Source organism: Oncorhynchus mykiss, chromosome 13, assembly GCF_057628025.1.
Source record: "Oncorhynchus mykiss isolate SJ-2025 chromosome 13, ASM5762802v1, whole genome shotgun sequence".
In the NCBI taxonomy this organism is placed as follows: Eukaryota; Metazoa; Chordata; class Actinopteri; order Salmoniformes; family Salmonidae; genus Oncorhynchus; species Oncorhynchus mykiss.
In genome coordinates, this window is record NC_143034.1 from 52,581,560 (window position 1) to 52,596,778 (window position 15,219).

Here is a 15,219-nt window from a genome sequence, read left to right on the forward strand (position 1 = left end):
TCTGTCTGTCTCTGCCTCTTCCAGGTGCCACTCTTGCTCTGGTACCCCCAAAATGGCTCATCGAAGTGGGCTGGAGGACCCGGAGCGGTACCTGTTTGTGGACCGCGCTGTCGTCTACAACCCGGCCACACAGGCTGACTGGACAGCCAAGAAGGTGGTGTGGATCCCTTCAGAGCGTCATGGTTTTGAGGCGGCCAGCATCAAGGAGGAGCGGGGAGAGGAGGTGGTGGTGGAACTGTCAGAGAATGGCAAGAAGGCCGTTGTCAATAAGGACGACATCCAGAAGATGAACCCGCCTAAGTTCAGCAAGGTGGAAGACATGGCCGAGCTCACCTGCCTGAACGAGGCCTCGGTGCTGCACAACCTCAAGGACCGCTACTACTCTGGCCTCATCTATGTGAGTGGTTGTGTTGTTGTACACTGTTAGAAAAAAGGGTTGCAAAAGGGTTAGGATAACGCTTTTTGGTTCCATGTAGAACCCGTTTGAGTTCAATGTAGAACCCTCAGTGGAAAGGGTTCTACCTGGAACGAAAAAGGGTTCTACAAAGGGTTCTTATATGGGGCCAGCTGAAGAACCCTGTTAGGTTCTAGATAGCACCTAAAATAAACACAAATACTGATCACAGTCTATAACCGTTTCCAGATAGTTCAGACCGATGGTCAATTCTCTCTCTGTATCTAGATTACCTGCCATCTTCTTTACTTTCACCTTTAAAGGTGACATTTCTACCATAAACACTGGTGGGTCAGTTTGTTTGTACGACCCCATTCCTTGAGGTTGCCCTGTTTGATCTCTGAGCTGTCTGTGGGGCTCTCTCATCTAATGGGGTCCCTGGGTAGTAAAGCAAACACATTTGGCCCTGTGTGTTGACTATGGAGCCCCAGGGCAGGGTGGCAGACTGGGAGAGGCACTGGCCCACCTCCTGTCACTGCTGCTGCTGTGCTCTATGGCCCAGACTGGCTGCGATAGGTCTGGTTCATTTTTATAGTCGTGAGCCTTTGTCCTCTCACACATGAGCCGTCGGTAGAAAAACCTCCTAAAATCCCAGAATTCCATTAGACGATAGCCAGTGTCAATGATGTATATGATGTCACGCATTTAGGGAGATTCTAAAGCTACCCCCTCCATTCTGGATTCCGTTAACTTTTTTAAAATCTAAGCACACGTGCAATAAAATCCAACGTCCGAGTTTGCATTGGTTTAAATTGGGTGCTTTCACTGTGTGTGAGTTATCTGCAGCTATGTTTCGGTGCTGATGTGTCTAGCTAATGATGTCCTATATACAGTGTATCGTCGTGATCTTGACCCATTTAGTGACATGCGTTCCAGGAATAGAATGTGGATTGGTTATCACCAGAGACATGGTGACGGGGATTCTGGAGGAACTGCAGTCTTTTTGATTTATCTTCTCTACCAGGCTTGATGACGAATTCCACTAGATAGTAGCTTTATGCTTCTCCATGTTTCTTGAAGGCTCTCTTCATCTTTTGTTGAATATTGGCCGTAGTGAAAAATAAACTACGCTGAACAAAAATCTAAACGCAACACGCAACAATTTCAAATATTTTACTGAGTTACAGTTCATATAAGGAAATCCGTCAATTGAAATAAATTCATTAGGCTCTAATCTATGGATTTCTCATGACTGGGAATACAGATGTGCATCTGTTGGTCACAGATACCTTTAAAAGAAATAGGGGCGTGGATCAGAATCTGTCAGTATCTCGTGTGATCACCATTTGCCTCATGCAGCGCGACACATCTCCATCGCATAGAGTTGATCAGGTTGATTGTGGCCTGTGGAATGTTGTCCCACTCCTCTTCAATACTTGTGCAAAGTTGCTGGATATTGGCGGGAACTGAAACACGCTGTCGTACTCATCGATCCAGAGCATCTCAAACATGCTCAGTGGGTGAGCTGTCTGAGTATGCAGGCCATGGAATAACTGGGACATTTTCAGATCCTGGAATTGTGTACAGATCCTTGCGAAATGGGGCTGTGCATTATCATGCTGAAACATGAGGTGATGGCGGCAGGTGAATGACACAACAATGGGCCTCAGGATCTCGTCACGGTATCTCTGTGCATTCAAACTGCCATCGATAAAATGCCTTTTTTTTGTTGTTGTCTGTAGCTAATGCCTTCCCATACCATAACCCCACCTCCACCATTGGGCACTCTGTTCACAACATTGACATCCGCAAACCGCTCATCATCTGCCCGGGACATTTGAAACCGGGATTCATCCGTGAAGAGCACACTTATCTAGCTTGCCAGTGGCCGTCAAAGGTGAGCATTTGCCCACTGATGTCGGTTATGACGCCGAACTGCATTCAGGTTGACACCCTGGTGAGGATGACGTGCACGTAGATGAGCTTCCCTGAGATGGTTTTTGACAGTTTGTGTAGAAATTCTGCAGTTGTGCAAACCCACAGTTTCATCAGCTGTCTGGGTGGCTCGTCTCAGACAATGCCGCAGGTGAAGAACCCGGATGTGGAGGTCCTAGGCTGGCGCGGTTACATGTGTTGTGAGGCCAGTGGGACGAACTTTCCCCGCTGCTACTCTAACTGCCTCGATGCATACAAAGCCCTCTCCCACCCTCCCTTCGGCAAATCTGACCACGACGCCATCTTGCTCTTACCGTCTTATAGACAGAAACTCAAACAGGATGTACCAGTGACTAGAACCATTCAACGCTGTTCTGACCAATTGGAACCCATGCTTCAAGATTCAAGAAAGATTTGGGAATATGGCTGAATATAAACAGTGTAGTTATTCCCTCCGCAAGGCAATCAAACAAGCGGAATGCCGTTACAGGGACAAAGTGGAGTCTCAATTCAACGGCTCAGAAACGAGACGTATGAGGCAGGGTCTACAGGAAATCATGGACTACAAAAAGAAACCAGCCATGTCACGGACACCGACGTCAAGCTTCCAGACAAACTAGACACCTTCTTCGCCCGCTTTAAGGATAATACAGTGCCACTCTCTCGGCCCGCTAACAAGGACTGCGCGCCCTCTCCTTCTCTGTGGCCGACGTGAGTAAAACATTTAAACGTGTTAACCCTCGCTGGCGCAGACGGCATCCTTTGCCGCGTCCTCAGAGCATGCGCAGACCAGATGGCTGGTGTGTTTACGGACATATTCAATCGCTCCCTATCCCAGCCTTCTGTCCCCACATGCTTCAAGATGGTCACCATTGTTCCTGTACCCAAGAAGGGAAAGATAACTGAACTAAATGACTTCCGCCCCATAGCACTCCTATCATCATGAAGTGCTTTGAGAGGCTAGTCAAGGATCATATCACCTCCAGCTTACCGGCCACCCTAGACCCACTTCAGTTTGCATACCGCCCCAACAGGTCCACAGACGATGCAATCGCCATCTCACTGCACACTGCCCTATCCCATCTGGACAAGAGGAATACCTATGTAAGAGTGCTGTTCATTGACTACAGTTCAGTATTCAACACCATAGTACCCTCCAAGCTCCTCATCAAGCCTCGCCCTGTGCAATTGGGTCCTAGACTTTGACGGGCCGTCCCCAGGTGGTGAAGGTAGGAAACAGCATTTCCACTTCGCTGACCCTCAACACGGGCCCCACAAGGGTGCTTGCTCAGCCCCCTCCTGTACTCCCTGTTCACCCACGACTGCGTGGCCATGCACGCCTCCAACTCAATCATCAAGTTTGCAGACGACACAACAGTACTGGGCTTGATTACCAACAATGATGAGGCAGCCTACCGGGAGGAAGTGAGGGCACTCGGAGTGGGGTGTAAGGAAAACAACCTCTCACTCAACGTAAACAAAACAAAGGAGATGATCGTGGACTTCACGAAACAGCAAAGGGAGCACCCCCCCTATCCACAGTGGAGAAGGCGGAAAGTTTTCAGTTCCTCGGCATACACATCACAGATAAACTGAAATGGTGCACCCACACAGACAGTGTTGTTAAGAAGGCGCAACAACGCCTCTTCAACCTCAGGAGGCTGAAGAAATTTGGCTTGTCACCTAAAACGCTGACAAACTTTTATACAGATGCACAATCAAGAGCATCCTGTCGGGCTGTATCACAGCCTGGTACGGCAACTGCTCCACCCTCAACCATAAAGCTCTCCAGAGGGTGGTGTGGTCTGCACAACAACTGCCTGCCCTCCATGACACCTTCAGCATCCGATGTCAGAGGAAGGCCAAAATGATCATCAAGGACAACAACCACCTGAGCCACTGCCTGTTCACACTGTTTTTGTCAGTGGGAGAGTGCCCCACGGGGTGACCTCCCTTCACAGTGGGGCATAACCCATCCCCAGCTGTGCTGTACACTGCTGCCCCAGGCGTTGTGTGTCTGAGCTAGGATTGGCATGCAGAGGGAGCCCCGTGGGTAATGTGGCTCTGTGCGTTGTGGTCAGTGAGGCCCCAGTACGGCATGGTGGCGTAGCCTTGGCTTCATGTGAAGTCAGGGAGTTGAGCCAGTCCAGTGGGTAACAGGCTAACCGGAAAGCTAGCTAGCGATGCTACAACCAGGCCTTTGTGTCAGCATATAATCCCCAGCTGTCAGAAAGCCTCAGCATTCTTTCATGAAAAAAGCGTCCGTCTGTCTTCCGCCCACTTCATTGCAATATGTCTGACTGTCCTGTCTCCTTTCCCACACTCACTCTCTAATTTATGATTTCTCTCTTTTCTCTGTCCTAATGCTCTGACCAACGCCAATAACCTTATTCCTGCACTTCTTTGGGTGTTTCAAATGTTTGATTGTTCAAACATTTAATAAATGTAATGCAGTCTTGGCTGAGCTTCAATCAATCAATCAAATTTATTTTATATAGCCCTTCGTACATCAGCTGATATCTCAAAGTGCTGTACAGAAACCCAGCCTAAAACCCCAAACAGCAAGCAATGCAGGTGAAGAAGCACGGTGGCTAGGAAAAACTCCCTAGAAAGGCCAAAACCTAGGAAGAAACCTAGAGAGGAACCAGGCTATGTGGGGTGGCCAGTCCACTTCTGGCTGTGCCGGGTGGAGATTATAACAAAACATGGTCAAGATGTTCAAATGTTCATAAATGACCAGCATGGTCGAATAATAATAAGGCAGAATAGTTGAAACTGGAGCAGCAGCACAGTCAGGTGGACTGGGGACAGCAAGGAGTCATCATGTCAGGTATTCCTGGGGCATGGTCCTAGGGCTCAGGTCCTCCGAGAGAGAGAAAGAAAGAGAGAATTAGAGAGAGCATATGTGGGATGGCCAGTCCTCTTCTGGCTGTGCCGGGTGGAGATTATAACAGAACATGGCCAAGATGTTCAAATGTTCATAAATGATCAGCATGGTTGAATAATAATAAGGCAGAACAGTTGAAACTGGAGCAGCAGCACAGCCAGGTGGACTGGGGACAGCGAGGAGTCATCATGTCAGGTAGTCCTGGGGCATGGTCCTAGGGCTCAGGTCCTCCGAGAGAGAGAAAGAGAGAAGGAGAGAATTAGAGAACGCACACTTAGATTCACACAGGACACCGAATAGGACAGGAGAAGTACTCCAGATATAACAAACTGACCCTAGCCCCCCGACACATAAACTACTGCAGCATAAATACTGGAGGCTGAGACAGGAGGGGTCAGGAGACACTGTGGCCCACTCCGAGGACACCCCCGGACAGGGCCAAACAGGAAGGATATAACCCCACCCACTGGGGTACAGCTTCTGTACTTGTGGAGGCCAGCTGCCTCTTGGTTGACAGGATGTAGGTGGTATCACTAATGGAAAAACCCCTACTAATTAGCTGTCTTGTCATTCTTGTTTGGCTAATATGTTTCTTTGAGGTTCGAGAACAAGCTTTCACTCGCTATGTGTATGCATAAAGGGTACATTAACCCTCTCTCAAGAGTGGCATTGTGTTCAGGCCTCCCACATAGTCATATCTTGAGTGCTTTGTTGTTGTCATGCCATTGCTCCATGGAGAACTCTTTTGCATGTAAACAACTTAGGTGTTACCATGAACTTGGCAAACACACACACACAAACACCATGGATACCAAACCAGCACCAGGCTTTTCATGGATCATCATGCAGTTACAGTGGTTGTTTTTGAATTAAATTATCCAGAAAGAGTGAGCAACAGCTTCTTTATTTGATAAAAAATATTCTGTTTTGAGAAGGTCTGAGTGGCTTTGTGTTTAAGCTGGTGGTTAAGGTCATGGGCTAAGAGCTATGTAACATTAGTGCCTTGCATTTACAGTATATGCCACAATTCCACTTAAGGCATAGCTCTCTTTCTTTCAGTTTCCCAGGTATTATGAATATGATTATGTTAAAGCCCATTGCATTATCAAATCAAGATAGTTGAACACCCTGCTACTGACTTGAAACTCGTTTTCATTCAATATGTCTGCGCAAAGAGTATTGATCCTATTTCAAAGCATACTTTGAAGGGTTATTAGCTTTTATGAATATGCACTGTCAAGGTCATTCTCCACAGATCAATGGACTAGGCCGTCCTCACCTTGCTGCAGTCGGGGTGCTATTAATTCCAAATGGCAGATGAAGGTGACTGTTATGTCTGCTGTTGCCTGTGTGTTTCTCCGCTGTTACTAAGCCACTGCATCCCTCCCCGGATCTGATTTCACAGTGGAAATATCCCCTTCCCTGGAGCATGGTGCGTGGAGAGCAAGCTAACCTGACCCACTCCCTCCAGCAGCAGGCCTGGCCTACCACTCCGTCCTCCGCTGAAGAGGCTGCTGCCTCCAGCCCCTCCTGAGAGGGAGGGAGAGTGGGGAGGGAAGGGGAGAGGGATTCACATTTTGGTGAGAGGGAGAAAGAGAGGCCTCCTGAGTAGAATGTACTGTAGAATGCATTTATTAGTGTTCTGCAACGTAGCTGAATTTGTGACTGGAGACAAATTATGCATCTATAAGGTATTGTAGGTCTACCCAGAGTAATGGACAGTGTTAACAGTGTTAACTCGCTATTAACACACACTCACATTTAACCTGAAAGTAAGCATAATCAGTATGAAGGGAAAGTGTTATTTTAAATCAATACTGTTGATTATGTTATTATAGAGTTATTATCAGGAATAAACCAGAAACATTGTTGTTTCATCCTGGTCTGGTGTCTAACCATCTCGGCCCTGCTGCAGTCTGGTAGGATGCTACAGTAGGCTCTGAGAGGATTGCTGTGGGTGCAGCCAGGTAGCTCTGCCTAGTCATGGAGGCACTGCCACACTATTAATAGCTCCTGCTTTCAGATCAAGGGAATCCATTTTTAATTAGCTACAATATGGAGCTTCAAGTTAGAGTTACAGAGGGCTGGCTTCTCCTATTAACCTCCCATAAGGTTTAGAAGGAGTGAGCGGAGGCTGATAGAATCATTATGCCCTGCTTCTCTACCAACAGGGATTCTTGTCAGCTCAGCTGCCTCACAGACCAGCTCCGATGAACTGAGACCACCTCTCTCTCTCCTTCCTTTCCCCTCTCTCTCTCTCCTTACAGCCTACTCTCTCTCTGTTTCTCTCTCTTCCTTCCCCTCTCTCTCCTTACAGCCTACTTGCTCGCTCTTTCTTGCTCTCCTTCCTTTCCCCTCTCTCTCCTTACAGCCCACTCTCTCTCTGTTTCTCTCTCTTCCTCTCCCTATGTCATTGTCAGTGTTTGGCAAGGCATTCCCCTGAAAGAGCTGACTGGGCTCCTCTTACATCATGAGCATGCTCTCCAGGGCCGCTTGTCGGTGGCTGGGCTGCTGAGTCATTATCCTTCTGCCTTAATTGCTTGGCTGACTCCTGATTGTTAAGACAGGGTTGCATCTTATGGCTCACACATAGACAACCCATGGGCTGTCTCTCTGTGGTTTAGGATAAGGTCTAGTATGCCATATATTTTGGTGGTCTCATAAAAGTAGAATTATTTATTGTTATATTTCTATTGTGGTCACTTCTGCCCATTGCCTTATCCAGACCCCTTGGAAGAGGTGAATGGAGCCACTGGGCCTCAGGCATGAAATGAGAGTTCTTATAATTAGAAGCCTTTTAAACAGAGGCTCCGTCAGTCATATTTGGTGTGTTACCTCTGTGTTCTATGAACTTACTCTCCCGCTCGCCAAAGGGGTTCATTGGCATGTGAAATGGATAATAAACAAAAGAGAAATAAACAATCAGAATTGAACAGTAAACATTACACTCACAAAATATTATAGCCTTGCACAGTTAAAGTACAAAAGGGAAAATAAATAAACATAAATATGGGTTGTATTTACAATGGTGTTTGTTCTTCACTGGTTGCCCTTTTCTTGTGGCAACAGGTCACAGATCTTGCTGCTGTGATGGCACACTGTCGTATTTCACCTAATAGATATGGTTGTTTATCAAAATTTGATTTGTTTTCAAGTTCTTTGTGTCGGTGTAATCTGAGGGAAACATGTTTCTCTAATCAGCTTCCACCTCAAATCAAATTGTATTTGTCAAATGTGCCGAATACAACACACGCCAAGTAGAGTAGACCTTACCGTGAAATGCTTACTTACAAGCCCTTAACCAACAATCCAGTTTTGAGAAAAAGAAGAGTTAAGAAAATATTTACTAAATAAAGTAAAAAGAAAGCAACACAATAAAATAACAATGACGAGGCTATAATGTGCGAGGGGTACAGGTTAGTCGAGGTAATTGAGGTAATATGTACATGTAGGTAGGGGTAAAGTGACTATGTATAGATAATAAACAGGTTAGTCGAGGTAATATGTACATGTAGGTAGGGGTAAAGTGACTATGTATAGATAATAAACAGGTTAGTCGAGGTAATTGAGGTAATATGTACATGTAGGTAGGGGTAAAGTGACTATGTATAGATAATAAACAGGTTAGTCGAGGTAATTGAGGTAATATGTACATGTCGGTAGGGGTAAAGTGACTATGTATAGATAATAAACAGGTTAATCGAGGTAATATGTACATGTAGGTAGGGGTAAAGTGACTATGTATAGATAATAAACAGGTTAGTCGAGGTAATTGAGGTAATATGTACATGTCGGTAGGGGTAAAGTGACTATGTATAGATAATGAACAGGTTAATCGAGGTAATTGAGGTAATATGTACATGTAGGTAGGGGTAAAGTGACTATGCATAGATAATAAACAGGTACATATTACCTCAATTAACCTGTTTATTATCTATGCATAGTCACTTTACCCCTACCTACATGTACATATTACCTCAATTAACATGTAGGTAGGGGTAAAGTGACTATGCATAGATAATAAACAGGTTAATTGAGGTAATATGTACATGTAGGTAGGGGTAAAGTGACTATGCATAGATAATAAACAGGTTAATTGAGGTAATATGTACATGTAGGTAGGGGTAAAGTGACTATGCATAGATAATAAACAGGGTAATTGAGGTAATATGTAGGTAGGGGTAAAGTGACTATGTATAGATAATAAACAGGTTAATTGAGGTAATATGTACATGTAGGTAGGGGTAAAGTGACTATGTATAGATAATAAACAGGTTAATTGAGGTAATATGTACATGTAGGTAGGGGTAAAGTGACTATGTATAGATAATAAACAGGTTAATCGAGGTAATTGAGGTAATATGTACATGTAGGTAGGGGTAAAGTGACTATGTATAGATAATAAACAGGTTAATCGAGGTAATTGAGGTAATATGTACATGTAGGTAGGGGTAAAGTGTCTATGCATAGATAATAAACAGCAAATGGCAGCGACATAAAAAAAACTGGTGTTAATGCAAATAGTCCAGGTAGCCATTTTATTAACTGTTCAGCAGTCTTCTAGCTTGGGGGTAGAAGCTGTTCAGGAGCCTTTTGGACCTAGACTTGGCCCTCTGGTACCGCTTGCCCTAACCCTATGACTAGAGTGACTGGAGTCTTTTACAATTTTTAGGGCCTTCCTCTGACACCGCCTTGTATAGATGTCCTGGATGTACTGGGCCATACGCGCTACCCTCTGTAGAGCCTTGCGGTTGGATGCCGAGTAGTTGCCATACCAGGCTGTGATGCAACCTGTCCGGATGCTCTCGATGGTACAGCCGTAGAACATTTTGAGGATCTGAGGACCCATGCTAAGTCTGCCTACGGCGCCATCTCTCAATAGCAATGCTTACTGAGTCTGTACATAGTCAAAGCTTTCCTTAATTTTGGGTCAGTCATAGTGGTCAGGTATTCTGCCACTGTGTACTCTCTGTTTAGGGCCAAATAGCATTCCAGTTTGCTCTGTTTTTTAGTAAATTTTTTCCAATGTGTCAAGTAATTATCTTTTTGTTTACTCATGATTTGTTTGGGTCTAATTGTGTTGCTGTCCTGGGGCTCTTTTCTGGATTTTGATAGTCAGTGGGTATCATCCTAATTCTGCTCTGCCTCCAAACAAGACCAAATTTGTTTGGTCCAAACCAGACCAAATCTGAACCAATCATAGACATCTATGTTTCACAAGTTGGGACAAAGTGACAAACTACAGCACAGTAGAGCTCAGTATAGTACAACACAGAACAGTACAATAGAGTACAGTACATTATAGTGTACTCAACTCTAGTGTGCTGTAGTGTACTAAACTATCCGCTACTTTTCTTTGCTGTACTGTGCTGTCCAAACTTGTGAACCCAACTGTAGTTTGTGACTACTATGATTTTTCATTTTAGCCAATTAAATTCCAGCAATGTTGTTCCCGATTTCTCTGAAATTTCGTTACAGATTTTGGTTTTAATCACTTAATAATTCTTGAAAAAATAATAATAATGAAAAACACTAACTAATTGCTAGTCTACCTTTACTTGTTACTTCTATGAACTTTCATTATCCTCCCTACTCATGATGGAGAGAAAGGAGAACATACAGTATCTTAAAGATATGTGGGGGGTTTTGTAACGGAATTCCAAGGCACAAGGCAATGTTTCTTACAGAAGGCAGAACAATTTCTCCAAAATGATTTTTAAAAAGTTTATATTTCTTATAAGCGTCCGGATTAGTGTCTGGCTCCTTGAAAGTGGCAGCTCTAGCCTTTAGCTCAGTGCGGATGTTGCCTATAATCCATGGCTTCTGGTTGGGATATGTACGTACGGGTCACTGTGGGGATGACGTTGTCGATGCACTTATTGAGGAAGCCGATGACTGAGGTGGTATACTTCTCAATGTCATTTCATTTGATGAATCCCGGAACATATTCCAGTCTACGCTAGCAAAACAGTCCTGTAGCATAGCATCCGCATCATCTGACCACTTCTGTATTGAGCTTGTCACTGGTACTTCCTGCTTTAGTTTTTGCTTGTAAGCAGGAATCAGGAGGATAGAATGGTGGTCATATTTGCCAAATGGAGGGCGGGGGAGAGCTTTGTGTGCATCTTTTTTTCCTCTGGTTGCACATGTGTCATGCTGGTAGAAATGAGGTAAAACGGATTTAAGTTTGCCTGCATTAAAGTCCCTGGCCACTAGGAGCGCCGCTTCTGGATGAGCATTTTCTTGTTTGCTTATGGCCTTATAGAGTTGGTTGAGTGTGGTTTTAGTGCCAGCATTGGTTTGTGGTGGTAAATAGACGGCTATGAATAATATAGATGAGAACTCCCTTGGTAGATAGTGTGGTCTACAGCTTATCATAAGGTACTCTACCTCAGACGAGACTTCTTTAATATTTGATATTGCGCACCAGCAGCTGTTATTGACAAATAGACACACACCCCCGCGCCTCGTCTTACCAGACGTAGCTCTTCTGTCCTGCTGGTGCATGGAAAATCCTGCCAGATCTATTTTATCAGTGTTGTCGTTCAGCCACGACTCTGTGAAACATAAGATAGTAGTTTTTAATATCCCGTTGGTAGTATAATCTTGATCGTAGGTCATCCATTTTATTTTCCAATGATTGCACGTTGGAAAATATGTGTTATTGTATTATTCTAGCATGGCAGTGGTGAATGTGTGTGTGTGTGAGGGTAGGGAGGGATCATTCCACTCTTTAGTGGGAATGTCAAGCCCCAGTCACATGAGAATGAGCTAATGTCCCACCAAGGCCTCTGTCATTTCTCAGAACATTAGCCACAGGGCTTGATAAGGAGGCACTCACTATGGCCGTGGAGTTCAGACTGTTTAATGGGGAGGCGTCACTAAGGAGCTGCCAGGTTTTACATTCAACTGGATAGTTCATGATAAGCTAGTCTACTATTTGACTGCCTTTCCCACAACTATTTCTCCCACTTGATCCATTTTCTACTATTGCCTCTATGTAAGGGACTAAAATGTAGAATAATGATTTAATTATTACACTGACATTTTGCAGACCACTTCAGAGCCACTCTAGAGTTAGAAAATGATGATTGAGTAATTATTTTGAATTATGCATGATGATTGAGTTCAACCACAGAGATATTGATCACTTCTCAGACTAACAAGTGTTTATCCTCCTAGATCACACAGTACAATGGAAACTCATCTTGGAAAAACTTCCGGTCCCATTTTAACCTCTTCTAGAGATAAAATCTGTATTCATAACTTACTCTTATTTTGTTAATTTACTGTATTTGTGTTTTGTTTCTCTCTCCCCCCCATAGACTTACTCTGGGCTGTTCTGTGTGGTGATAAACCCCTATAAAAACTTGCCCATCTACTCCGAGAACATCATAGAGATGTACAGAGGGAAGAAACGTCATGAGATGCCACCACACATCTACGCCATTTCAGAGTCAGCATACCGCTGCATGCTCCAAGGTAAACCTCCCCTCTCACTCTGTTTTGTGCAGTGTTTGGAAGGTATAGCTCCTTCCTCAGTGGTCTCGTTCCGTCTCTCTCTTTTGCTGCGACGCAACGGGCATAAAGTGTGACTGGCAGGTGCCCTGCTGAGTTGTGGATTGCGTGGGTTTTGCTGCATAATCCAGGAGATTAGTGTGTGAGGTTACAGAGTCAGGGAGGCAGTGGCATCGTTAGTCATGGTTGAGCTGCCCCCCTGCCTCTGACAGACTACTTATTGACGTGGATCTACTGAGACAGACAGACTATACTGTACCACTTATAGACTACGTAATGTGTAAAAGCTCAACAATAGGCTTGTAGTTTCACAAACCACAAAGAGTACAGTCTATCTGCAAGTTGTGTACATTGTCTGCAAAACATGAATGCCTCAATTTCAGACCATGGCATGTATTTGTTTGCGTTAAGTTAAAAACCACTTGGCGCACATAATTAGCCTTCCTTGAGGCCCCTCTACTGCCCTGCCGACTGTCCTGTATCCCAGGTGGGATGGCATATGCTCTGGACCAGGACCTCACTGGCTCTTTTGCAGATAAGAACCAGTTTAATTAGAGGTGAAAGTTCAGCCTGTTAACATTGATGGCCACTGACTGAGGGACTTGGAGAGTGTGATCCCAGGATCAAGACTTAAGATGCTATTAACTCAACCTGGGATCCTAGGGAAATGTACCACTCACTGTTAATATTCTTCCTCCAGTGAGACGTTCTATCTATCTCTGGCTCCTTGGAAAGGGATACTTTTCAATAGATACAGTGTGTGTTCAGTTTCAATGAGTTCAGAGTAACGTCAGCCTTCTGTACAGTCTCAGTGGGTCTGGTTTTGCCTTCTCAGCTAAGTTCTATTTGATGGAGCCTGGAGCCTCTCTGTCATTACAGCTCCTCAGGCTGGCCCTAACTGGATATATCCAGAACTGTGGCTTGCTGCTCTGGCTGTTCTGGCTTCCACCCTACAGTACTGCTGTCACTATCACTGCTACTGCAGCTTAGAGCTACAGGAAGAGAAAGAATCTCAGGTCTTTTCATCTTCAGGAAGAAGCTGCGCTATTCTCTTTGTACCGGGAAGGGTGCTGGACACATGCCCCCTTAGCAGCCTCGTCCCTGTGTTAGAATTTAGACATTTTTCTTTATTTCTACTATTTTCTACATTGTAGAATAATAGTAAATACATCAAAACTGGGAAATAAAATATAAACTCATGTAGTAACCCAAAAAGTGTAAGAATTTAGATTCTTCAAAGTAGCCACCCTTTACCTTGATGACAGCTTTGTACACTTTTGGCATTCTTTCAACCAGCTTCACCTGGAATGTTTTTCCAACAGTCTTGTTCCCAGTCAGTTCCCACATATACTGAGCACTTGGCTGCTTTTCCTTCACTCTGCTGTCCAACTCATCCCAAACCATCACAATTGGGTTGAGGTCGGGTGATTGTGGAGGCAAGGTCATATGATGCAGCACTCCATCACTCTCCTTCTTGGTCAAATAGCCCTTACACAGCCTGGAGGTGTGTTGGATCATTGTCCTGTTGAAAAACAAATGATAGTCCCACTAAGCGCAAACCAGATGGGATGGCATATTGCTACAGAATGCTGTGGTAGCCATGCTGGTTAAGTGTGCCTTGAATTCCAAATAAATCACAGACAATGTCACCAGCAAAGCACCATCACAGCTCCTCCTCCACGCTTCAAGGTGGGAACCACACATGCAGAGATCATTCGTTCACCTACTCTGCGTCTCACAAAGACAGCGGTTGGAACCAGAAATGTCAAATTTGGACTCATCAGACCAAAGGACAGATTTCCACCGGTCTAATGTCCATTGCTCGTGTTTCTTGGCCAAAGCAAGTCTCTTCTTCTTATTGGTGTCCTTTAGTAGTAGTTTCTTTGCAGCAATTCGACCATGAAGGCCTGACTCATGCAGTCTCCTCTGAACAGTTCATGTTGAGATGAGTCTGTTACTTTAACTCTGAAGCATTTATTTGGGCTGCAATTTCTTAGGCTGGTAACTCTAATTAACTTATCCTCTGCAGCAGAGGTGACTATGGGTCTTCCTTTCCTGTGATGGTCCTCATGAGAGTCAGTTTCATCATAGCACTTGATGGTTTTTGCGACTGCACTTGAAGAAACTTCCAAAGTTCTTGAAATGTCTCTTTGCTTATTTCAGCTGTTCTTGCCATAATATGAACTTGGTATTCGGCCCCCTTGAACTTTGCGACCTTTTGCCACATTTCAGGCTTCAAACATAAAGATATAAAACTGTATTTTTTTGTGAAGAATCAACAACAAGTGGGACACAGTCATGAAGTGGAACGACATTTATTGGATATTTCAAACTTTTTTAACAAATCAAAAACTGAAAAATTGGGCGTGCAAAATTATTCAGCCCCTTTACTTTCAGTGCAGCAAACTCTCTCCAGAAGTTCAGTGAGGATCTCTGAATGATCCAATGTTGACCTAAATGACTAATGATGATAAATACAATCCAC

At 44.5% G+C, this 15,219-nt stretch overlaps 1 protein-coding gene across 5 annotated transcripts in view; it reads left to right on the forward strand.

Moving 5' to 3' along the window:
• The window catches only part of LOC110486468 (myosin-10), a 66,942-nt gene that overhangs the window by 1,504 nt on the left and 50,219 nt on the right, over window positions 1–15,219 (forward strand). For all 5 annotated transcript variants that reach the window (XM_036941158.2, XM_036941159.2, XM_090196633.1 and 2 more), the window contains exons 2-3: window positions 25–397; window positions 12,542–12,698. In XM_036941158.2, the coding sequence (XP_036797053.1) occupies window positions 53–397; window positions 12,542–12,698 (502 nt within the window). In that variant the 5' untranslated portion in view covers window positions 25–52. The remainder of the gene's footprint in view (window positions 1–24; window positions 398–12,541; window positions 12,699–15,219) is intronic.